This window comes from Sorex araneus, chromosome X, assembly GCF_027595985.1.
Source record: "Sorex araneus isolate mSorAra2 chromosome X, mSorAra2.pri, whole genome shotgun sequence".
Classification (NCBI taxonomy): Eukaryota; Metazoa; Chordata; class Mammalia; order Eulipotyphla; family Soricidae; genus Sorex; species Sorex araneus.
The window spans coordinates 195,701,332-195,728,399 of NC_073313.1; the positions used below are offsets into that span (position 1 = coordinate 195,701,332).

The following is a 27,068-nucleotide window of genomic DNA, read 5'->3' on the forward strand; positions in this document are numbered from 1 at the left end:
ATTTGCACTATGTTCAGTTTTTAAGTGTCATCTAAAGGTTTTACTTACATTTCTGGTCACATGCTTTAATAACTGTTAGGAAAATAATACTAAGAAATAATGTGGCAGAGCATTAGTACAGTGGGTAAGGTGCTTACCCTATGTGCAATTGAGCCAGGCTTGACCCTCAGCACCCCATATGGTCCCCCAAGCCTGCCAGGAGTGATTCCTGAATGCAGAGCCAGGAGCAAGCGTCAGGTGTGTCCCCCCCAAAATAAATAAATATATATATATATTTAATTGGAACGTATTGTATCTGAGATTATAGTCTTTGAAAATGGAATGTTCTTATGCTGCCACAGATTTGGTTTAGGTTTAAAATATTCAAAGAACTTTCATATTTAGGATCTACATTTTAGATTTAATTTATTTTGGGGTCCCCTATATCTAGCTTTTCTTACATTTATAGCTTTACCAGTCAATAACAAAATGTGTTTGATTTTTTAAGACTTTCCTAGTTCCTTTGGCAATCTAACTTTATAATGTGACAATATGTAGTCTTTATAGTTGAAGCTATAAGTTTTCCTTTCATTGTGCCAAATGCAAGTGTCAAGATAATCAATTTTGTTTCAAGAATACATACATTACACTACACAATCAAACTGAATATGTCAAGTTAGCAATAAGTAATCATTTCGTTAGAATAACTTTTCCTATGTTTCTTTAATTTTAAGGAATGTGGAAAATAGAATAAAGTGTTTCTCTTATGTAAGACCCAGAGGAATATACTGCAATATTTAGGTGGAATACAATGTTTTGTTTACTAATCTTTTAGTTTTACTCAACCTAAATACACACACAGTACTGCCATTTTAGCACAGACATAGCAAGAATATGTGTACGCTAGGTTAAAATACATCTATTATAAGCTAACATTTTAATAAAGTGTCCAAAGTCTACACATTTTAAGCTAACATCAGTACAGAGTCCACACTTAAGAAAAACTGCTTGCAGCTCAAGAGATAGAACAGTGGTAGGGTGCTTGCCTTACACTGGTTTGATCCCCAGCACCCTGTATTGTCCCTCAGGCCCCACCAGGAGTGGTTCCTGACCACAGAGCCAAAAATAAGCTGCCAGGTATGGCCCCAAAATGGATGGATAGAAAGAAAGAAGGAAGGAAGGGACAGAAGGAAGGTTGGTTTAATCCACCTACCAGATACATCTCAACTCACACCAAATCTGTTAAGTACCAGGATTTTTAGGTAAAAGTACTACTTTTTAATCAGTATATGGATTGTTAATTTTTTAAAATTTTGTTACTTACTATGTTAATTTGAACTGTCGTGGTAAAATTAAAGTTTTCACTTTAGTCACAAAAAAAAAGAGAGAGAGAAAGAAAACAGCTTATAGAAACATTTGATATTTAGTGGAAACAATGCTCAGAGAGAAACATATACAATTGGATACATGTATTAGAAAAGAAAAATCGATTTGAAGTTAATTATCTATGTTCTGTCTTAGAAAAGAAAAATTATTTATGAGTAAGCCAAATATAAAAGGCATAATTTAAATTATAAATTAATTAAATTAAACAGGGAATTAATGGAGAAAACCTATGTATTAAAAGCTGGTTCATTGAAATCTCTAGTACCACTGTATCATTGTCACTGTCATCCCGTTGTTCATCGATTTACTCGAGTGGATGCCAGTAACATTTTAATTTGTCCCAGCCCTGAGATTTTAGCAGCCTCTTCTTACTCATCTTTTCTAACACTGCTGTATTGGAGGATCTTTCAGGGCCAGGGGAATGAGACCCGTTATTGTTACTGTTTTTGGCATATCAAATATGCCACAGGTAGCTTGCCAGGCTCTGCCATGTGGGCTGGATACTCTGGGTAGCTTGCCAGGCTCTCCGAGAGGTATATATATATTTCCCTCTATGATTTGTTGTCTACTGTCTGAACCCCATCAAATATTCTCTGGTAATTATGGAAAATGGGTAGGGAGTGTCCTATGATGTGTTGTCCAGCTGCAAAAGCGGTCTTGCGGTTCAGGAATATGTTCACTCATATGTGAGGCTTTGTGTGTGTGTGTGTGTGTGTGTGTGTGTGTGTGTGTGTGTGTGTTGCTTGGCTCAAGCCTGTGGAAAGCAGCCTGGAGCATGGCAGTGGTTGAGTAGTGGAGGTCAGCTGCCGGGGCTGGGTCCCTTGGGGCAGGGAGGGTTCTCATCTGCCCCTTCTGGGGGCCCCGAGTGAAAACAGCCTGGCTCAGAGTCTGGTGGCATGTTTATGGGGGTCTTATTTTATGCTCCCTTCCAGAAGAAGCTGCTGTCAGTTCTGGAGGGTGACTGATGAGGAGATTATCTGGTGCAAGCAGGACATGGTTTATGGGCATGACCCCTGGTTGGCCGGAGACCGGGGGAAGCAGGTAGAGGATTTCTGCTCCCGGGTCCCATTGAGCCCAGAGTGTAAGGTCACAAAGTTCCACATTACTTTAGTAAATCCTTAGTAAAATCTATCAATCCTTAGTAAAATCTATAAACTTCTAACCATACTAGGAAAGATAAAGAAAGGAATGCAATTTGCCAATATCATAAATAAAAGAGGATATTGTTATAGTTTTTATGCACATAGAAAGATAATAAAGAACTGCTATGAACATTAGGCCCGTAATTTGATAAATGAAGTGAAATGGACCAAATATTTGAAAGACATGATCTATTAAAACTTACAGCAGAAGAAATAGATAATATGAATAGGCCTCTGTTGTTAAAAAAATTAAATATTAATCACCTTCAAAAATACCAGGACCAGATTTATTAACTGTTGACTTCTCAAACAAGGAGGAAATTATAGCAATTCTCTACAGTCTTTTTCAGAATATAGGAGTAGAGGGATAGTATCTAATTCATTCTATAAAGTTTGCATTGGCCTAATAACAAAGGTATTTTGCAAAAAGTAAAACCATAAACTAATATCTCTCATAAAATCCATGCAAAAATTCCCAACAAATTGTAGAAAATCAAATACAATAGTATATATAAGTTTTATAACAAAACCAAGTGGTTTAACTTATCTCCATTATGCACATAATGCTGGTTCAAATTCGAAAAAAAATCAAGTCAGGGTCAGATTGCTAGCACAGTGGTAAGTTACCTGCCTTGCGTGATGCTGACTTAGGCTCAATCCCTATCCCCATATGGTTCCCCAAGCCCAGCCAGGAGTGATCCATGAGCACAGAACCAGAAGAAAATCATGAGCACTGCTAGTGTGGCCAAAAAACAATATAAATTCACTGACTGTCAGAACTTTAATTCCAGATTGACAAGTTTTATTTTCAAAATCCTCTATATATTTAAATTTGTGTTTTCCAATATCCTAGGGAGCAGATAAGATGTTTTGTACAAGCTAATGTTGTTTAATTAACAGTTAAATTATGAAAAAGAGTAGATTTATTTTTCTCAATGTTTTGCTTTTTCTATTGGATGGTATTATCCCATTCTGCTATTTAACTTTAACTCACCTGTTGAGTGTATGCCATGAATTCTTTATGAAATTAATGTAATGCCATTTTGTATATGTTGGCATTTTGTATATATTTTGATAATTCTACTCAGGATATCTGACATTTATATTTTAAAAAATTGGAGCAAATTATTCTTGTTCTTGTAAAATGTTGCTGTATTATTCATTCATTTATCTCTACTTTGCTGTATTTTAAGTGTCACCATTACATACTTTATAGTATTAGTCATGCAAAATGAATGCTTAGAGATATAGCTAACAACTTGTTTTGGAAGAAGAAAGAAACATTTCCCTTTAACTATGGAAATTAATGTTAATTCCTCTTAATACTATTCATACTAGGTATTTCTAGGGCTAGCCAAATTCAGTTAGCTGAGCATATTTATTATATTAATAAATGCAATTCTTGGTAATATAAGGTATTGAGCTTATGCATTTTATTATTTAACTAACAGAAAATGTGTAGTGGAAAAAATATATATATTTAACCCTGGGAAACAGAGATTGCCAGTACTTTGTAAAAATATTCTGATTATAGTTTTCAGTTATAGATAACATTATTAAATATATTTAGCATCTAAAAATATAACAACCTGATTATAATATTGTCTTCCAAAGATGGTTCTTTAAATTTGTGAATGTACATTGATTGCTAGTTTCTATAAAGTTTATGTTCAGTCAATTCTACTATTTCTGTTTACTGTGTTGGTTATTTTTAAATTATCTTTTAATTATCTTTTATTACCTAATTACATAGGTAATAGGTGTCTTCATGGTTAATCAGGGCTTGTTCTAAAAATGATAGATGAAAGGCTATTTTTGTTCCTCCAAAATTTTCATTATGATATCCAAAAAATGAATGAAAGACCATTGGTAGAATTTTCAAGTACAAAGACAGGTTTTTAGTGGTGAAAGGGATAGTTCTATTCACCTTGCAATCATTTTGCTGAATTTTAAAGGCTGAATTATGGTGCCCTCAAATTTGTCTGTAGAAGCCCTAGGCCTCAATGCCTCAGTTTTTTACTTTATTTGGACACCGTTTGGTTAAGAGTAAATGATCTTATGTTGGTGGATCCGAATCAAACCTGACATTTTGGGGCACTTTCTTCCGGGAGTTCTAATTTATAGTCTCTGGGTCTTGGCTGTTGATGAGATTACATGGCACTGGGGGCAGTTTGTGGGTGTAACAGCCAAGCTTCTGGAAAATTTGGGACCTGTGGGGAGGAGACCCAGTCCCGATCCAAGCAGGCTTGGAGATCTCAGTCACGGGTTCCCACTTACCTCTGAGCCACCAGCCTTAAGTGTACCTTTTGATCTCTTTCAAGATTTATGGGTCTCTGAAATAGGGCCAATAAATGAGTTTATGTTTTTATGATATTATTACATGTTTTTTCTTGATCACTTTTATCACTTCCCTCATCTTTCTAGTCCTGCCAATTTATCTCCTTACTCTTTCTTAAACACAGTCGACCTGTTTTTACCCTCTGTATTCTTTTTGTTTAAAATTCCCTTCTCCAGGTATCATACACATTGTTCTTCTACTTCCTTCAAAATTACCTATTTGAAGAACTTTGTCTAAACTTTTACTTCCTTCTCTCTACTATGTAACATATAATTAATCAATTCTAATAGCATTTATTAAATCATAACTTAGTAACAGTAAAATATAACCCTTTTTAGTAGACCCTTAATCTCTCACCCTAGCCCGTGAACCCTAACAATGACTGATACAATTTTTGTCTCTAAACTTATCATTTTTAAAGAATTCCACTTAAGCGGAAACATAGACCATGTAGACCTTTGTGTCTGCTTCTTTTATTTGTGATAATTATTCTGAAATTTACTGTTTATTTCATTTCATGTACCAATTTGTGACTTTTTGATTTGGGGATGATATTGTAATGTACATACATATCACAGTTTCTCTTTAATCATACTTCGAACAGTTTGGGCTATATTGCTTCATGTGTATATCTTTATTTGAAATGAGTTGTTATTTATATTTGTGTAAATACTTAGAAACAGGATTTCTGGTTTGCATAAAAAGTTCATGCTTCAATTTTATATGAAACTTATAACATAATTCTACCCTATGAATATCCACCAGCAATGAATAATGGTCACCATAGTTCATTCTCATCAGCATGGAGTATTATGCCCATGTATACCACTACCTCTGAGTCTGATTTATTGTCTCTTCCCCTTCTAGAGTGAAAAATTTATGAGGAGAAAATTTAGCCTGTTTACACTGTTGCATTCCTAATGTCCAGATCAGTTCTAATTCAATGAAAGCTATTGCATAAATTAAGAAATGTTGAGTGATATCACCTCTATTTTGAGCTAAAAATTGAAGAGTTCAAAGAGATTTTAGCTCCTCTAGTAGAAGAACTGGAGTTAAAAACTCAAAGCTTCCAACTTGTAGTGGTTGCTGCCATAAGACCAGTGGAATTGGTTTCAACTCAGTTTCTTCAACTGGAATTGGTTGCAGAGATTTTTCAATGAGCTAAAAAGTTACTGTCCAAGCAATAAGGTCACCTGAACATCCCCTAAAATGGGAGTGCCTGACTTTTTTTATTAGCACGGCATCACTTTTGCCCTGGATTCCATCATAGAAGGCCATTCTTTACAACTTAAGTATACATTAAAAACAAGGTTGTACTATTTACATAGTTGTAGCCACAGGGGGATAAGCAGCCAGCAAATTGTGATGTATAGGTATGAAGTTATGCTAATCACTTGTTCTTTCTTAGCAGGATGTTTGGCTACAAATTTGGAGCCACCATAAATTTATATAAGTTTGTTTTACCCAGAGTACTGTCCTGTACTTGGAGTATTAGAGAGACGAATCCCACATTAATTCTTTGTTGAACACCGTTGGGTGTTTAAGGCCACTAGTGTTCCCCCCATGCCTAGCTGTCTTCACCGGAGCCCCTTGGAGGGCATAGGTTGAGTTTTCCTCCCCACCCCGAGCAGAGACTCAGCAGCCATAGACCTCCAGAACCCAGCCACAGCTATTCTCAAGGCCCCTCTCCACATGTTCAGAGAGGTCTCATGCATGAAGCAACCGGCAGAGGAACCCAGGTGTGTGGGACCTGGGGCTGAGATCTCCAAGCCTGCTCAGATTGGGACTGGGCCTCTTCCGCCCAGATTTCCCATTTCCCAGTAGCTAGGTGGTCACACCCAGGAACTTCCCCCGGTGCTGTGTAATCACACCAACAGCCAACATCTAGAGACTTAAAACCAAGCTCCCGGAAGCGACATCTTATAGCCTACTTCTCCCTCTGGGAGAACCTGGCAAGCTACTGAGAGTTTCCTGCCTGCATGGGAGAGCCTGGCAAGCACCCCATGGCGTATTCATATGCAAAACCTATAACAATGATGGGTCTCATTCCATTGACCTTGAAAGAGCCTCCAATGCAGCACCATTGAGAAGGATGAGTAATAAGAGGCTTCTAAAATCTCAGGGCTAGGACGAATGGAGACTTTACTGAGACCGCTCGAGAAAATTGACGATCAACGGGATGATGATGATGAATGTTCCCAAAGTAATTTTATGATTAGTATTTAGAGTATGTTTAAGTTTATGAGTTATTATTTTAGGTCTGTAGATTTTAATTCCTCATGGAAAACAAAAAGTAAAATGAAACATTGAAAAACATAAATATAAGAATAATATACTTGTGGGGGCTGGAGTGATAGCACAGCGGGTAGGGCGTTTGCCTTGCACGCGGCCGACCCGGGTTCGGATCCCAGCATCCCATATGGTCCCCTGAGCACTGCCAGGAGTAATTCCTCAGTGCAGAACCAGGAGTAACCCTTGTGCATCGCCGGGTGTGACCCAAGAAAAAAAGCAAAAAAAAAAAAAAGAATAATATACTTGTGTGGTAATTTGATTTATTTTAGAATTTATTAGAGCATAAAAGTATTTATTTAAATTATACTTCCCTCATTGATAGATTTATAAGATGATGGGGAAAATTCCTCAAGATGAATTTTGTGATGATGCATTGAAGACAATATTGTGAACAAAACTTACTTACTTTGTATATTTTGAAGTATTCAAATGACATTGTGGGCATGAATTATTTCATAATGTCTCTAAGAATAAGTTTTATGCAAGAAATTCAACTAGATAATCATTGAATGAGATAATTAGGGGAAAGTGAAACTTTTCATATCAGTTCACATGTAACCAAATTTATTTTCTAGGTGAAGGGGTATAGCTCAGTGGTAGAACATTTAACCTTACTCTTACTTTTTATTTCACTAACAGCAACCTACAAAACTCAAAAGTCCATTAGAATAAAATGTCTAATAGATTTGTTATTTTTTCACACTTTCACTCTCTTGGATGATTCCTTCACTATTGATTTAATTTTTATTATGGTAATATTGATAATGCATTACTATTGTGATAATAATAATAACCTGTACTTTTGAGAAGCACATTTATTCTTCAAGAATACATAAATGTGCATTGAACACATGGCTGCACACAGAATACTTGTTGAATCAGTGAATGAAGGGGGAAGCTAGAGATAAGTCAAATAATTTAAATAAGGTATAATTTAGTATTATGCTGCATATCATGTCCCAGGAGAAGCAGCAACGAACTGCTTTGGGGAGATGAGCAATATTGGAATATTCATCAGGGAAACAAATCTTAAGCTGTTATTCCATCTCTGGTGATCATTTAATTTAGTTTATTATTTATGGCATAATATCCTTTTAATTTTTATTATACTTGTGGGTTATGTATGATAACGTCATAATTAGAGTTGAAGTTCTGTATGATAAAGTCAGTATTTCCACTTAGGTGTGTATAATGAATTTTTATGACCAACTAGTAGAAATTTATATAGCAAAAATTCCACTGGGGATGACTGGCAGTATTCTGAGAAGAATAGTGTGACAATTGATTTAAAAAGATTATGAAAAATGGAGCAAGGAATAATTATTACCTAGCTATGAGGTATTCAAATCCTGATTATTTACTAAAACTAACAAAAGGAAGAGAGTGAAATAAAATCAGAAAAAGAAAAGCAAAATTTGACAAGTCTTTATTCAGCGAATATATACTACTTCATAGTTTATAAGAATTATAATCAAACTTTTCATTCCTTACTCCATTGAAATCTCACAATAACCTGTGGAACAACTATTACCCTTGCCTTGCAGATAATCAACTTGAGGCTCCAGCCAGTTAAATAATTTTCACAGTATCATATTACCAAGGAATGGTAAGTGAGGGTCACATACAGGTCAATTTTATCTTAAAACCTATGACTTTCCCTGTTACATAAGATTAAAATAATAGAAAAACATTCCCATAATTGATATAAATATTTAAGAGTAGGAACTATATTTCCATGCATCACCATAGCTCTTGGTGTAATAATCTGTTTTACAAAATAATTTGAAACCAATGTTCATTAAATCAATGAACAAACAAGACTGCTGATATCTGCCAGATATTTAATGTATATGGAATAACATAAATGGGCATCCTTGTCTCCAGGGAGCATATTATATATGTGAAAATCTAGATGTTATTTATTATGTTTATTAAATAATTATAATTGATGTATATGCTGTCACGTAAAGAAATAACATTTCATGGATGAAAAATACTTCCAAAATTGTATAGTTAGATGTCAAAAAAAAGCATATTACCACTGGAATGAAGATAAATTTCATATAAGTGTATGTTTTTAGTATTAGAAGTAATGATTTTTACACAGTTGCTTTGTACATTTTGACTTATTTTTTCATATTGTGATATGGCTATAAGTTTAAATAATTTGTCAGAGAGAAAAATTATAGCACTTAGAGAATCTCTTCTAAGAATAAAATCTAAACCATGGAAATAAATGTGTTCTAAAAGACAGTATTCTATCATTTATATGTGCATTGTAACAGAAGCAAACTTGGAGTAATAAAATAATGAATAAGTAAATTATATCATGCCTACTAAAATTTTTATAAAGAATAATGAGCTACTTGGAAATGCTTGCTTTTATTTGCTACATAAAACATTAAAAACGTTTTATGTTTATATATATCACCGTATCACTGTCATCCCATTGTTCGTTGATTTACTTGAGTGGGCACCAGTAATGTCTCTATTACACTCAGGCCTGAGATTTTAGCAGCCTCTCCTTACTTGTCTTTCCCAATGATTGGAGGCTCTTACAGGGTCAGGAAAATGTGACTTATTATTACTATTTTTGGCATATTGAATACGCCATGGGTAGCTTGTCAGGCTCTGCCATGTGGGCAGGATACTCTCGGTAGCTTACCAGGCTCTCTGAGAGATATGTATATATATGTTACTGCATTTTGAATATGAATACGCCACAGGGAGTTTGCCAGGCTCTCCCAAGTGGGCAATAGACTCTCGGTAGCTTGTCAGGTTCTCTAAGAGGGAGAACCAAGCTATTAGATGTTATATATATATATATATATATATATATATATATATATTTGTTGAAATGTGCATAAAAAGAACTACTAAAAGAAATATATAAAAAATTCAGCATCTGTTATAGGACTATGAGATAGTTCTTCTTCATTTTAATTTTATAAATGATTGTGTGTTGTTATTGTTTTCAGAATTAAAAATACTTTTTGAAATAGAAGAAGGAATAAGCATAAAAACCTGTTTGACTTCTACATAGATGGCATGGTTTTTAAATTTTATGCCCTATGTTAATATCTAACTTGCGATCTGGTCATCTTGGCACTATTTAGTCAGTAAAGAGACCTCAAAAAGAAGTAACGAAAGAAGAATCACAAATCTTTACTGTTCATCATAAACAGGAAGGTACTAATAATAACCATAAAGGCAAAAGGAGAGCATCTGCACCGGGACTAAAATTAGCAGTAATGTTGAAGGGAGTTCTGCCAAATTATGTTTTCCAGAAGACAGCCATGGCTCTCTTGTGTAATGAAGACCAATCACCTCCATTAGCCTTGAAATAAAAGCAAAGACTACTGGATGAGGGCATTTAATTACAATGTTTATCAAATCACTCAGTAGCCATTATATAAGCAAGATGACTTAGAGAAAAAGCTTTGCTTTGGGTAATAAGGAGTAATGGAAGATATAGTCAGTGAAGTGTATTTTAACAGTCCAACACTATAAGTCAAAATTACTGGTGTTTTATACCAGTATTCTCACATAAAATGTATGGTTACTCACTTCCAGTTCTTTTGAATTTGGATTATTGGACCTGCTGGTAATAATAACTTTAGTGACAAAAACTATGATGCTACTTACACCTAGTTAATGTTTATTTATGTCAGATTTTGTTCCAGGTACTTTTTCTATATTAAATTATTTTATCATTAGAATACCTTGTGAGTTTGATTACTATCATTATCTCAAATTTAAGAAAACTGACATCTGTAGAATACAGAAAGTTTAAGTGTCTTGGTCAAGGTCATTCAGCTCAGTGCTTAGATAGGAATGAGTATAGGAACTCTAGTAAACATATTTTAAGAAAGACATTAACTACTGACATTGAAACAAGGTGAAAGAGAAAATATGATAAATTTTATGACAAGTAAAACAAATTAAATTAGCAATAAAAAAATCTTCCCAAAAGAAAGGTCCGGAACCAGATAGCTTGACTAATGAATTCTAAAATTTTAAAAATTATATGATTACAAGCATGCCCAACAAACAGAATAGAGGACTACTGACTTTGAGGCAATTTCATTTTGTTCAGGTGATTTAAACCTAAGGCTTAGTGTATTTATGTGCCAGGGGAACATCTAAAGTATTATATTCTCTTAGCAGTTTAATTTTTTTTTTTACAGTCCCAAAAAATTCATGTTACCTTTCTACAAACCAGAAATCCATTCACATGGCCCTTTATTAGGAGCCCCTGACCTTAAATGACTACTCTCAGGAGCCCTTGATGTTGAATGTGGGAGATCTCTGAGTACTCTCAAAGTCATTTGCTTTCTTATCTCCCACATGTTTCATTATCTGGGATTGCCAGTGGGGAGGGGAAGGAAGGCCACTTTTTGTCTTGGATCCATTATATTTTATTCTTTAAACTATATCCAGTATCTCAAAGCTTCAGAAAACATTGAAAATATGTCTTTACAAATTTGGAAGTCTTTAAACATATATATGTATATATATATATATATATATATATATATTCTGACACATTGTCAGAAGAAATCATTGTAGATGTAAGATGTTTATATTTTTTTATTTTATTGCATAGCAAGAGTATTTGTAAGAATATAGTGGCTGATACATATAAATAGCATATAATTTGTAAGTCAGTTATTATCTTCCTTTTAGTTTGTGGATAACTGTATCCTGTAATCCCCTTACTGATTTGCTCTTATTTGGAAAAATAAAAATCTATTTTTTGGATACAGATAGACAGTTATAGAATATTCTGTCATTTTATTACACTACTGAATAAATAGGAAATAAGATAGGAAATAAATAGGAAATAAGTTATGTAAAAGAAATTTTATTTTCTCGTTCCAATTTCTATGGGCTCCATTTAGCAGAGATTAGAAACCTATGTCCTGCAGATCCTTTCTGCAGTACCAGTCAGCTAGCCTGATGCTGAATTTTAGTTAAAAAGTTTTTACTGGGGACAAAAATACCGGTCCTACAGTAATAGAAATGATTAAAAATTTTAATGGGAGTATATTAAAGTACTTTGTCATAACAGACTTTCATAAAAGCTACTTTGTATTGAGCAACTACTAAATTCGAGGAAGAATACTCAAAACTTTCTATATGTTCTGACTCTTCTTTTAAGCCTCTGCATGATGCTTCATAATTGTTATTATTACATTCAAAGAATAGTGAATTAATAGAAGCTGAAAGAGGCTGTGTGATTTTGCTGATAAAATAGTTGGGAGGGAACAAAGTAAAGATTTAGCTCTATGTTTCTTTAAATAGAAACTTTTTGTCTTTCTAGTCAGAGCTAAGGCAACAGCACTATTTAATGTCTTTAGAATTGACAGATAACATTAAGAAAGGGAAGAGAGGAAATTATTGAATAGCCTGCCTCTTCAGAGAAAGTGACAAAGGAAATATCCTGATAAATGCCAATGTGTAAAACAGACTATCTGAAAATCCCTAGGTTTCATATATATATATATGTATATATATGTATATATATACATATATATATATGTTTTGCTTTTTGGGTCACACCTGACCGATGCACAGGGGTTCCTCCTGGCTTTGCACTCAGGAATTACCCCTGGCTGTGCTCAGGGGACCATATGGGATGCTGGGATTTGAACCCGGGTTGGCCGCGTGCAAGGCAAATGCCCTACCCGCTGTGCTATCTCTACAGCCCCTAGGCTTCATATATTTTAAATTTTCATATATTGGGTCTGAAATTTAAAGGAAATAGTAGATGTGTTCAATGCAAAAAGAATATATTATGCATTCTCGATTATATCCAAACTTAGATTTCTTTCATTAGTTTCATTCAACTCATCAATTGTACACACAAATCACACATGACACTAAATAGGAAAGATAAATAAATAGGAAGAACTAAATAGGAAGGACTAAATAGGAAGGACTTCCTTTGCTTTGGGAAAAGACATGACCGCAATAGAGAATTTTTTTCAGACATGCAAAATTTTTTTATTATAGCTAATATTTCACAATCACTAATGTTTTCCTTAGGCATCCAGATAAATTTCTGTTTATAATAGTTATATGGCAGTATTTTCCTTTTTAGGAAAATCAAGTCTCTCAGTAAAAAGAAGGATATTTTACCACACTAATATTTGAATTCCATGACTAAAATGTAAATTTATGCCTAATTCTATCCATTCTGTGTTGAAGACTAAACATATTGCACAACAGGGTTTAGTCAATGTAATGAGCTATTAACTCAGAGGCAGTGCTGCCTTAGACAGTATTATTTGGTGGTCAACATTTTTGTTTTCTGATAAAAAGAAATGTCACAAGCAAAACATTGGTTGCCTTCAGATTTCATGGAGTTCAGAACATTCATGAGCTCTTTTGTGCTAATATAGTATCACAGGTAGTTCACCATGCCTATTAATACTGTCAGATACAGTTTTGTCACCCCCTGTATCGTCACAGTATGGATAGTACTGGGACACACTGTGTCATTGACTTCTGTCACTGTCACTGTCACTGTCATCCCGTTGCTCATTGATTTGTTCGAGCGGGCACCAGTAAAGTCTCTCATTGAGAGACTTATTGTTACTGTTTTTTTTTTTTATTGTTACTGTTTTTGGCATATCCAATATGCACGGGTAACTTGCCAGGCTCTGCCGTGCTCTCCTACAGGGGCGGAGGAATTGAACACAGGTCAGCCACGTGAAAGGCGAACTCCCAACTGCATTGCTTTCACTCCAGCCCTATTGACCTCTAAATTATTTAAAGATAGAAAGTGGGTCCTCAAAGAAAATGTCCCTTTGGCATCATATATTCCATAATTTATGTCCTTCCCACCAAGTTCTGTCAACTAAAATAAGATTTTACCTCTCTGATTAATCCATGATATTCAATGTCAGTTTCTAGTTTGATGCAAGTCCAACTTTCATCCCATTTTCCCAGATGCCTTTCTACTAAAGTTCCTGGGTTCTTTCTATTCTCAAATGAAAGGTAGAATGTTTGGTTCCTACTGCAGCCATTGGCTTTATCCACTTTTCCAGTATAAACACAATCCTATAATAATACACTTGCAAAGCTGGCTCTCATGAGCAGGCCATATAGTGGTTATCTATGTATTTTTCTTTATAGGCAAGAAGACAAAGCCAATAAAACATTGACTTTCATTGGTCATAAGCACTATCTTATGGTGACTGGTATTTGATGTAATGGGGTCTTTTTAAAAGCTCATAAAATGTTTAAGTCTTTCATCCTGCTATTGTAGGGGATGAGACAAGGAAGCATAAATTCATCAGTTCCTATCCCATATGGTTAAAGGAAGTAGCAATGTCAAGGCAGCAAACAAGATATGTACTTGGCGGAGCTTGAGTCAAGGCACTGAGGGTTTATATCTAAAGTTGGTACTGTGATGTGTGCAGACTGGTTACTGCAGTGAGGCCAGGGGTGAGACTCATGGAATTTGAAATGACAGCGGAGTGTCTGATACAGAGAACACCACAGATGTTTCTGAAGTCAGTAGCCAACAGTAAGTCATTTTGTAAAGTAATTTTTAAGAAATCTTTGTATTTTCAGTATGTATACAGGTTTAATTTACATGAAAAAAGAATGAGACCATTTTGAAAATAAGTATAAAAATAATCATGAGATCTTGAGTGATAGTACAGTGGATAGAGAGTTTGGCTTGCACGAGACTGACCCGGGTTCAATTCTCAGCATCCCATATGGTCCTCCAAGCACTGCCAAGAATAATTCCTGTGTTAAGAGCCAGGATTAGCCCTTGAGCAGGATTAGCCCTTGAGTATCACTGGGTGTGGACCCCAAACACACAAACAAACAAAGATAATCATGGTTACAAGTCAACGCTGACTCAGTTTTAGTCAGCTACAAGTAGACCTTGAAACATCTTTTTTTTTTTTGCTTTTTTTTTTGTGGGGGGGTGGTGTCACATTTGGTGATGCACAAGGGTTACTCTTGGCTCATGCACTCAGGAATTACTCCTGGTGGTGCTCGGGAACCCATATGGGATGCTGGGAATCGAACCCGGGTCGGTCGAGAGCAAGGCAAACGCCCTACCTGCTGTGCTATCACTCTAGTCCCAAAACATCATTTTTAAGATGCCAAATGAACTGATGAATTTTCAAACACTTAACCTCAGAAACTAGATAGATTGGATATACTAAATCAATGACTAAAGAGCAAGTTTATAATGTTTCCTCGTTACAGATGCAGTAGACTTTGAACTATTGTATACATAAGAATAAAATTTGAGCTATAGAAAAATCAAACTAAAAACCTGTTTTTATTTTAAATGGCTTTTTGGCTGACACTGGCAATGCTCAGGAGCCACTTCTGCCTAGCTCTGAACTCAAGAATTACTCTGACAGTGCTCGGGGGACCATATGGGATGCTGGGAACTGAACCTGGGTCAGCCAAGTGTAAGACAAACACCCTACCTATCACTCCGGCCCCAAGAACCTGTTTTAAAAGATCCTGGAGGGGCTGAAGAGATAGTACAGTGATAGAGTGCTTGCCTTGCATGCTGGTGACCCAAGTTCAATCCTCAGCCCCACATATAGTCCCTGATCCCTACAAGTGTGATCCCTAAGTACAGAGCCAGAAGTAAGCTTAGGTGTGGCAAAAAAGAAATGTGATGAAGACAGATATCAAAGATGCAAAGATGTTTCATTTTTTAGCATTGATCAAATACATAATAAGCTGCCTTTTACTGTTGAATATATTCCAAGTTGTTCAAACTTGGTGTGACATTTGTAAGAGAAAACTGTCTTAGTTTCTCCATTATGACAACTTGTTGTAAGTTTTTGTTTGTTTTTTGTTGTTTGGGGCTCCACACACAGCTGTGCCCAGGACTTACTTGGGCTTTATGCTTAGGGTTCATTCCTAGCTGTCACTTCTAGCAGTGCTTGGGTGACTATATACAGTGCTCAGGATTGAACCTAGATCAGTTCCTCGTGAGATAAGCACCTTACCTATTGAACTATCTCTCCAACCCAAGAAAGATTATAATTAAAACCTTCATTCAGAGGCTGTATAAAAGGCAAAATTGTCTCAACTTTTTGAAAAGTCACTTACAAGCTCTTTTAGAATATTTGGTGTACTTTTTACTTTTACTGTCATTCTTTATAGAGTAGTTACCTCTTAGCAGTTTCGTTTTCTGCTTTTTTTAAATTACCCATGATCAAGTGTAGTATAAAGATATTATATTCAAAAAGATATTTTGAGGCATATAGGTAGACAAAATGCATTCATGTAAGTTTTATTAATCATATAGTTTTAAATATCCTATTTTGTTAGTATTTTGTTTATTTTTGGGTCACAAGTGGTCTCTGGCTAGTGCTCAGGCTTACTCCTGGCTCTGTGCTCAGATATCACTCCTGGCAGGCTCAGGGGACCGTATGGGGTACAGAGGATTAAAGCTGAGTGAGTTATGTGTAATTCAAAAGTTTTATCTGCTGTACTATCTCTACAGCCCCCATTATTAGTTTTTATTAACATTTGACTGTGCTCAGCTTGTAACAAACTTTATCCTAAGTTTTATGTATAGGAAAAATTATGTATATGTTGAATGTAATTTCAGGCATCTTCTGAGATTCTTGTAACATTTCATATCCCCTGTGATAAATGTGGGTTTCGCTTTACTGTTGTATAATTTCTTGTGACAATACATGTTCTCAACTCTTTGAAGAATGAAGGAAAGTGATGTAAAGAAAAGCACATTAAACTTTTATATAGAAGATAGATGTAATTGCTGCTTAGGTGAAAGGATTTACCAAGTAGAAACTATAGGATATAGTTTTTTTAGAGAAGCATTGTTAGATGTGGTAACTAAATTACACATCACTTAATATCACACATTTTCCTCATCTTCAGTTGTTTTCTAGAGGTTCCCTGAATTTTGTCTTGTAACTAATTGAACTTTTCCTTGGTTGCTATTATTCTGCTGCTCAAACCTTCTATGGAGCTTTTATATCACCTACCATACTCTTCATTTTTGTGACTTCTGATTGTAGTTTTCTAGTATAGGCTCTCATAACTTCTTTTACTTTGCCTTCTACTGGTGCAATTGTTATTTTGAACTCATTAAACATCCTCAACATGGTGTCACTAAAGTCATTCTTCAAGAGTTTACAGAATTGGTTGGTACTAGTAGACCCTTCTGGGTTACTGCTTTCACTTTTTGAGCTTGGTGGAATTCTATGTGTCTTTTCCAAATTTATAATTATAAATTTTGTCCCTGGGAGTCACAGAAGAATTAGACTGGATGTTGTTTTTTTTTTCTATCCCCTGTCCATCTATACCCAGTGACAAAAGACCTACATGTGAGCAGTCTGTGTGAAAAGTAGAGCTATGTGATAAGTAAAGCTGTAGTTTCAGGACACATATAAGTTGATCATAGAGGTTGTCTGCACCCAGTGGGAATGGAGGGGAATCAAAATTATTTATGCAGGACAAATGGCATGATTCTGAATAAAATTTTTTAAACCATTTGAAATTCAGTATCAGCTTCCTTTGTTATCTTTGTGTCTTCTCATTAATTTATAGTTAATTAAAAGTCAACATAGGTTACAGTTATATAATAATAGTTATACAGAATGTGAGGCCAGAAATTTTTTCTGTTATGTCCTGCTACTGCTATGTCAAATTCTTCCTTATTGTGTCTTGCTGCTGTCCCAGTGCAGCATTCATCATGGATGCTTATATATAGCAGGTAGTCAGAAAACTTTTGCATAGTGATTAGGACTATTACTCATCACAAAGAAGCATCATCCAGATGAAAAGACCCAATGTTGTCCTTTGTCTTGGTTTATATAACCTCTCTTGGATGTGAGTCCCCCATCTGTGGGAGGCTATATAGGAGACTTAGGCCTGCAAGTCAGTTCTGGAAATCACCTCTTCTTATGACTCAGATGCTACCTGAATTCTGCTAATAAGTATTTTGCTGAGTTGTGGCAAGCTGTTTTATGAGCTTGTTTTAAGGGAGCAGAAACCTGATGAGACATCTTGGAGAGGTAAGCCCAAGGGCTTATCTTCTCATTGTGATTGCCTGAGCGGTTTATCGCAGATAACTCGTGGTTCCCATGCTAACTTTCTGTATCCTGGTTTGTGCCCAGTAACCAAGAGTCTGTCGATATATTTCATGATTATGTGACCCCTAAAATGCTAAACAAAGGTTTTGCTATCCAATACTCATCAATTCATAATTATAAATTTGATTGTTCATTAGTGTTTTACATATGACTATCATTTATAAACAATTGTTTGTCTTAGATCTAGAAGACACCAATTTGAAAGGTCTCAAGGGAACTTTATGTTCTTTCTAACCAACAATTAACATTTTTCTCTCATTTACATAGAGATGATGATTTCTCATTCCAGGAAACTCTGTAGAATGATCTACTGCTTTAGCAAAATCTACTTTTTTCTTGACATGGTTCTGAAGTAGTTTGACTTTATCCTAATGTTTTGTTTCTCAAATGAAGGAAGGCTATGACTAAAGAAGAAGATGCTTTCACAATTGTTTTGAGTATGGTAGCAAAATATGCATATTTTTTAAAGCACTATTTTGTCTCTTAGATGTAACTGTGTGGAGCCACATAACCCTAGCAATGATACACTGAAGGAGTGGAGGGAGTCCAATATTTCCGCATCCGACATAATTTGGGAGAATTTAACTGTGTCGGTAAGTGAAATCTTGACAAATCTTATTTGGATCTTTTATCTTTAAAGGTTTTGTTGACATTTTGAATGAATCATTACTATTAAGAAAATTGATTTTGAACATGTACTATTTTTATAATAATGATAGTTTTGTCTTTATTTTAATTTTATTTATTTTTTCTTGTATTTATCAGTAATGTGGAGTTTTCATTTATTACTAAATTTTTCTAATAGTTAATAGTTCTGAACAGTTCTAAAATCACGCATATGCAGAATATATCACCTGAAAGCACATTAAAAAAAAATGATGTTGACTTAAATGAAACCATATGGCAGAACTAAGTCGACCTTCTGTGTAAAGAACCCCAAATGCTTACTTTACTTGTTAATCCTGCTCCAGCTGTTAAGAATATGCTGGGATGGGGGTAATGTTTGTTAATATTTTAGTGTAAATACTGAGATCTCTGGAAAAACAAAAGCCAGTTTTCTTAATAAAGTTCTAGTATCTCCTTCAGGAAGGAGATTTTTGTTCTGAATTTCTTACCTGTCAACAGATTTTTCACTGATCAAGATTAACTTAGATCTTTAAAAAACATGTTTTTGATACTAGAGAGATAGTATGGGGCAAGACAGCCTTGCATGTGACAGACTCTGATTCTATCCCTGGCATTGCATATGGTCCCCTGAGCATGGCCAGGAGTGATTCCAGGGTGCAAAGCCAAGAGGAAGCCCTGAACACAGGTGGGTATGGTCCAGCACCCCGTCTCATCCCCGCTAGCAAGTAGGTTTTGGCTTTAGGGGGAATGTTAGTAGCTGCATTTATCATCTATCAATCTACTCTAATATTTATGTACCCTTTTCTTATTTGTATCCTTTCTTTTTAATTTAATAACTATTAAAATGAAAAACGTTGTACTTTCATATTAAAATCTGAATTGTTCCAGATTTTTTCCTATTTTTTCCAGTTACAAACTTTAAAATCCAAAACTTCTGCCACTTTAACTACCTATAAAACTTCAGATCTCAGGGCTGGAGCGATAGTACAGTGGGTAGGGCGTTTGCCTTGCATGCTGCAACCTGGGTTCGATTTCCAGCATCCCATATGGTCCCCCAAGCATGCCAGGACTAATTCCTGAGTGCATGAGCCAGGAGTAACCCCTGTGCATTGCTGGGTGTGACCCTAAAAGCAAAAAAAAAAATCAGACCTCAATAAGCATCAGCACAAGACCATATGAATTTGAGTGCATTTTGTGAAATCACTTTCACTGTCATCCCATTGCTCATCGATTTGTTTGAGCGGGCACCAGTAACGTCTCTAGATTGTGAGACTTGTCTGCTACTGGTTTTTTTTTTTGGCATATCCAATACACCACGGGTAGCTTGCCTGGCTCTGCCGTGCGGGCGTGGTACTCTCGGTTGCTTGCCAGACTCTTCTAGAGGGGCGGATAAATGAAACACAGATTGGCCGCATGAAAAGTGAACACCCTACCGCTGTGCTATCGCTCCAGCTCATGAAATCACTGTATCACTGTCATCCCATTGTTCATTGATTTGCTCAAGTGGGTGCCAGTAACGTCTTCATTTGTCCCTATGCTGTGTAGCCCAATGGCTCTGCTCGCTCCAGGAACACTGAAGAGTACATTGTTTTTACTGTTTTTGGCATATCAAATACATCAAATTTGATATTTGATTTTTTTGATATTTTGTGAAATGCTTAACAATTTAGTAAGTGAACCAGTTAGTGGGACATGATGAAACATAACCAAATTTTTAAGCTGTTGTATAAAGATTGTTGTTGTATAAAGATATTAAGACGTATAGACATGATTTTTTGCACCATTTTTATTGAGGCAAGATTTTGTTAATCATACTATTTTCATGGATACATCATCCCAACACCAGGCCTACCACCAAGAGCCCACTTTCCTCCACAGTGTCCCAAGGACTCCCCCACCCAAACCCGTGTAATCTCAGTTCTATAGACAACATTTTCAGTTCTGATGAATCTGACAGTTTGTTGCTCCTTTACTGTGTTTCTTTTTTATATCCTATTTGACATAGGGACTGGAGCACAGAGGGTAGGGCATTTGCCTTGCACACGGCCGACCTGAGGTTCGATTCCTCCACCCCTCTTGGAGAGCCCAGTAAGATACCGAGAGTATCCGGCCCACTTGGCAGAACCTGGCATGCTACCCATGGCACATTCGATATGCCAAAAACAGTAACAAGTCTCACAGTGGAGACATTACTGATGCCCACTCGAGCAAATCGATGAACAACAGGACGACAGTGCAACAGTGCTATATGACATCGATCTCTCTCTATCTCTCTCTCTCTTTTGTTGTGAAAATGGTGACACCTACACACAGAGGTGAATAGAGCTAATCTGGAATTCCACAGTATTATAACTCAGTTCTAAATTGATAAAAGGACTTTTTTCTTCAAAGCTATATATTTTATAGGTATATAAATTAAAATTAACTTAATCTTTGCTAAGAAGGATTTACATAAAATCTATGTAAAAGTTTTTACCTAAGATTTAAGAAAGACTTTACATAAGATGTAAAAGTCCTACAAATGTAAAAATTAGTAAAAGTGAAGGGGAAATTTTAAGGGAAGAATCTGATAGGCCTATAGAAATATGGAAATGTGTTTTATTCTAAGAAAGGGAATATTGCTTTATGTTGAAAATATTTTATTATAGATGCTGCATAAGTACAAATGCACTAGTAAGTAAAAGATTGTAATAAAGATCTCTATAGATGTTTAAAAAACCCTGATCAGATGTATGACATTATTATAAATAAAATATTAATTCCTTGTTGCAAACATATAAAATCCTTTGGCAGGATAAAAGTAAACTAACCTTTTTTTTTTAAAAAAAAAAAAAGCAAAACATTTATGTTTGTTTTTTGGCCACACCCAGGGATGCTTGGGGTTATATCTGGCTCTGCACTCAGGAGTCACTTCTGGTACTGCTAGGTGAACCATATGGAATGTCAGATCAGCCGTTTGTAAGGCGAGTGCCTTACTGTACTACCTCTCTGGCTCCTAAAGAAAGCTTTCTCTCTTCGGACAACTCTAAGCGCCATGAATGAATGCTATACCCAATGCAAGTGTTGAGAAGTTTGTCTTGCCTTTCAAAAAAGCTTCTTTAATGCTGGTTACAAGACAATGAATTTCTTAAACTATTGCCTGCCCCTCAAGCTCTGTAGTCTTCCTTCAAATCTGAATGATAATGTAGCAGAATAGAGTATTCTTGGTGAATGCTTAGTTATTTGCATTTTTGTACTATATCCCTCCAGTCTCTATGGGCTCATAAAGTCTCATTTGATAGGTCTGCTGTGAATCTTATGTAATCTTTTCTAAGTTCATTTTTTTATCTTGTTGCTTCCAATATTCTGTCTCAATCTTTTGATTTTATCATTTTGAATAATATGACTTGGAGGTTTAGACATGATCACAGTATGTAACTTGACCTAGGTGTCTATTTTCTCAGATTTCTCACATTAAATTTTTTTTTTAGAATTAAAATGAGATCTGTTTGAAATTTTACCTTGACCCTCATTTTACAATCATTTTTTACCCTAATTATTTTGTGTAGAATATATTAATAACAGGATACCCATAGCAAGGCAGATAGGGCATTTGTCTTGCATGCAGCTGACCCGGGTTTGATTCCTCGGTCCCTCTTGGAGAGCCCAGAAAGCTACTGAGAGTATCCCACACGCATTGCATTGCCTGGCAAGCTACCCGTGGTGTGTTAGATATGCCAAAAACAGTAACAACAAGTCTCAAGATGGAGACGGTACTGGTGCCCGCTTGAGCAAATCTATGAGCAATCTATTTTCAGTTATATAATATAGTTTTATTACCTATACCCATGATATTAAGTGCTAGTCTAAAGAATCTATTTATCTGGCATAACTGAAACTATATTGTTGGCCAATTATTTTCTCAATTTTCTGTTTGCCCAAACCTGATAACCATAATCTTACTATCTGCTTCTGTGAGTTTGACTATTTTAGATTTCCCTTCTAAATGAGATCATTTAGTGCTTATCTTTCTGTGTAAGGCTTATTTCACTTAGCATGTGTTCTCCACATGTATCCATCCCTCCAAAAATTTAAAAATATCCAATTGTCTATTTATACCACACTTTTTCACCAATTCATCTATTGACAGACACTTAGGTTATTTCAAAATCTTTGTTACTGAACTACATATAAGGTTTTTCATGGCAAGTTAGATAATTATATATATATATATTTATACTCATTGTAGTTTCTCAATGTTAGCATTTAGAAAGAACTATTAAGCAAGTTTTGAAATATTCACAAGCAGTATTAGCTAGCAATTGGTTAGTAATGATTTAGTATTGGACTCACACATGTCACTTGAACAACTTATATAAGGAGCAGGGAATTGATGTCATTTTAATTTCTTATTATATCAACTTAAGTTTTACCAATTATACATTGTTAAATCTTAGAACATCTTTGACAAATAATTAGTGGGAACAAGTTTGTCAACAAGCATCTTTTTTCATTTTTGGTAGTGAAACCATATGTTAAACTCAAAATAAAAGAGCAGGATCTGGATTTGGTTTTCACTTCTGAATTTCAGGACTCTCTTTGTCCTCTTCTCTCTCTTCCTCTCTCTTCTTCTCTCTTCCTCTCTCCTCTCTCCTTCTCTCTCTCCCTCATTCTTTCTCTCTCCCTTTTACTCATTTTCTCTCTTTCCCTTCCTCCCTCTCAGCATATGTGTAAGGGATATAGTTAATATAAACTTTTCTTTTTAAAATTTCCTTGATTTAATTTGCTTTGAATGAAGAATCAGTGGTTAAGTTATTGATGATTTATTATCTACTATAAAATATAGTGACTCCTTAAATGGTGTCTTGTGCTCTTAAGCACTGATAACAAGACTCAGCCAAGTCAATAAAATATAACTTTTTTGTTTGTGTTTTGTTTTGGGCTTAACCTGCAGAGCGGTGCTTGGGGGCTACCCCTGGCTCTGTGCTCTAATTTGCTCCATGCACTGGGGGGAGCCTGCTGTGCCAGGGATTAAACCTGAGCCTCAACCTGCAAAGCATAATTCTGCAACATTGAGCTGTCTCTCGGGCCTCACAAGACTTTATAGCAATGCAAAAACAAGATAATTACAAATCTATACAAAATGTGTTTACAATGGATCTTCTGCCTACTCTTTCTTTGGCCATAGCTCTGTTTTGTCATTAATCTCTTAGCATCTCTAGACAGAGGCAAAAGAATGGACAACAAATACAAAACCTCCTATAATCGACTTCATTTTTACAGAACTTTTGAGGGGAAAAAAGTGAGAACTAAAACTTGGGGGATATTTCTTTAATTTTGCATTTTCTTTAATTTTGCATTTAGCTAGGTCATTATTGTGTTCTACATTAGCATAGACAATTAGAATTTAATTTTTGTGAGCAAAGAAAGGATTTGTAGTTATATAATATAAGGGGACAGAATTATTTTAGAAACGATAAGATCTACTATCAGTATTTCTCAAGGTTGGAAGCCTAAGTATAGCTGTCATAGGTGGATATTTTTAATTTCTAGTTGTTTCTGTAGTTGGAAATATAGCTAACTCTGATTTACACTAGACTCTGTGAGTGGTTTTTTTTTTTCTGCTATATACCTACTATTAAGACCTGAAATTTTGTTCACTGGGCAGAATCCAGCTGATCCTGTTGGACATCAATCCATCAGTCCATACATTTTTCTAAGACTTTTCTGTCCCATAGCTCAGTTGAAATTCTGTTCAGGCTTAGAATATCTCATGTACTAATAAAATTATTGGGTAATTTAAGCTGTGTTTTTGGTTTGAAATTTGAATACCTAAGTAATCTAATATGAAAAGCATGTCAGAATTTAAAAGAAAACATAATATTCCAAAAAAATGTTTAAAATTTTATTTTTCTTGGAGAAAAAAATTTGACTTTGCTGCCACCTCATGGCTAAAGTGGTGATTAGAATCCTACGTCAGGGCCTCAGAAAAAAATATATAGTGGGGAAGAGCTTGGAGGATTCATAATAAAGACGATCTAAACCCATTGCTTTTTAATTTTTAATTCAGTAACAGTAAATTATAGCTTGTGCGTTGCCTTTCACACCTTTGGGATAGTTTTTGGACATCTGCAACCATTCTACAAAATCATTGTTCTTTAATATTTCAATATTCGTCTCAACCTACAAGTCTTGTTCTGATGCCACCCAGTATTATTAAGGCTATAAATGATTCCTGAACCTCTCTACCTCATACTTCTTAGATACAAAGTAGAAATAGTGTCTTCCTGTTTTATAGGCTTGATATAAAAATTAAGATGATTCATGTAAATGGCTGATAATTTATCTTCCCCTAGCAACAACTCCCTATAAAGTAATCATATTTTCATTAAAAATGGTATTAGGACTTTTAAAATATCTGGCTAAATAAACATTGATTGATTGCTGTATCAATTAATTTTAAGATTTCTCTTTAATGTGAATTTTTAAAAAATGGCTCTTATTTAATTTTGACATAGCATATTTTCTAATGGTCACTAGCTTTCCAAGTAGAATTTTTAAACCTTTCTCTGCTATCTATTAAATCATGGTGAGTGCCAATGATAAATTCCAGCAGGACAACTCCAAGAAATCGAAAGATGTTAGTTTACTGAAAGAAGTAAGTTTGTTTTTTCCTTTCGTAGCATCATTTATGTTATTCCTCCTAATAGGAATGCAGATCCTTGCATGGAGAGTATGTTGGAAGAGCCTGTGGCCACGAGCACCCCTATGTTCCAGATGTTCTGTTTTGGTCAGTGATCCTGTTCTTTTCAACAGTTACTATGTCAGCCACCCTGAAGCAGTTCAAGACTAGCCGTTACTTTCCAACCAAGGTACTTCAGTTACAATTTTCTTGTCAAAATGTAAACCATGATAAAACATGTTATGGAGTCAGCTGTGTTTTAGGACTCAAAGAAAGAGCAATTGCTGCCATAAAAGGAGTCACTGAAAGACTTTCGTATGAGAGAGTCGCCAGTTAGGCGTGGGTGTGGCCACGCAGGGGATGGAAAGCATTTTGTGTTCCAGTACACTAGGAATACATACTCCCTCCTGGCTTTGCTCTTAAATTCAAATCTCAAAGACAAACTCCTACTTTGCCACACAACGCTTTTGGAAATCAAAAGCACATACTGCATCAGTGATTGTCACATTCTTGCCCAGTGAACAGTGGGAACTATTCCAGACTGACAGATACCTCAGAGGAGCCACTCTTACATTCTCTAATTGGGAAAGCCCCTGCAAGCCTCATTGGAACACTATTCTCTTTTTCATGTTTAAAGTGTTAGTCCCTCCCCCTAACCCACCACGTTTGCATCTGCATATTTGGAAAGGAAAGTAAACAGAGAAACAGCTTAGTTCAATATTTAACACTGCAAACTAACACCTATAATGTCTGACTCAGCCAAAAAGGGGGAAAAAAAAGAAAAAGAGAAAATAAAAAAATCAAGCAAGCTTTTTAGAGATGAGATAAAGATTATGATCAAAATTCCACTCTGAAATATAACTCATGAACGGATTCTTCCAGAGATAACTTCTTTTTTTGGTCTCTTCTTTTCCTAAGATGGAAATTTTCTTTCTTTCTCCCCAAATGTAGTCTAATTAAAACAATTCGTGTGTGTGTGTGTGTGTGTGTGTGCGCGCGCGCACACGCGCGCGCATGAGAGAGAGGGGGGGGGAATTGGAACAATAAGCAACCTCATTTTGTGATTTTGCGTATGTGGCATAAAGATATCCTAATCAAGAATAGGTCTTGATCATTTTGCATTTTTGTTTTTGTTTTTGTTTTCAATTTGGGGTTCATACCCAGCAGTGCATAGGATCCTATACCTGGCTCTGTGCTTAAGGATCACTCCTGGTGGGGCTCTTGTGGGGTACTGGGGATTGAACCCAGGAAGATCATGTGCAAAACAGGTGCTCTACCCTCTGTACTATGTCTCTGGCCCCAGATATTGATCACTGTGTAAGGATTTTTGCCCAAGGGTGGTTTCACAAATGAGAAATAGCTTTAAGTACTGGCTCCCTTAGGTTAATATATACATTTAATCACACGGTTGCCCACATTTTTAGGCTCTACATTTATATCCTAGGTGAACTAACTAAAATATTAAGCTTCTTTAATTAAAATTTTAATTTTATTTTGTAGCTATTCAGGTTGATCATATTAAGTTGTTA

The 27,068-nt window shown here is 35.5% G+C and overlaps 1 protein-coding gene across 8 annotated transcripts in view; it reads left to right on the top strand.

Annotated features, from left to right (window-relative positions):
- Positions 1–27,068, top strand: part of SLC4A10 (solute carrier family 4 member 10) — a 277,439-nt gene that overhangs the window by 209,921 nt on the left and 40,450 nt on the right. For all 8 annotated transcript variants that reach the window (XM_055119947.1, XM_055119950.1, XM_055119952.1 and 5 more), the window contains 2 exons: positions 18,739–18,844; positions 25,568–25,729. In XM_055119947.1, coding sequence (XP_054975922.1) covers positions 18,739–18,844; positions 25,568–25,729 — 268 coding nt within the window. The remainder of the gene's footprint in view (positions 1–18,738; positions 18,845–25,567; positions 25,730–27,068) is intronic.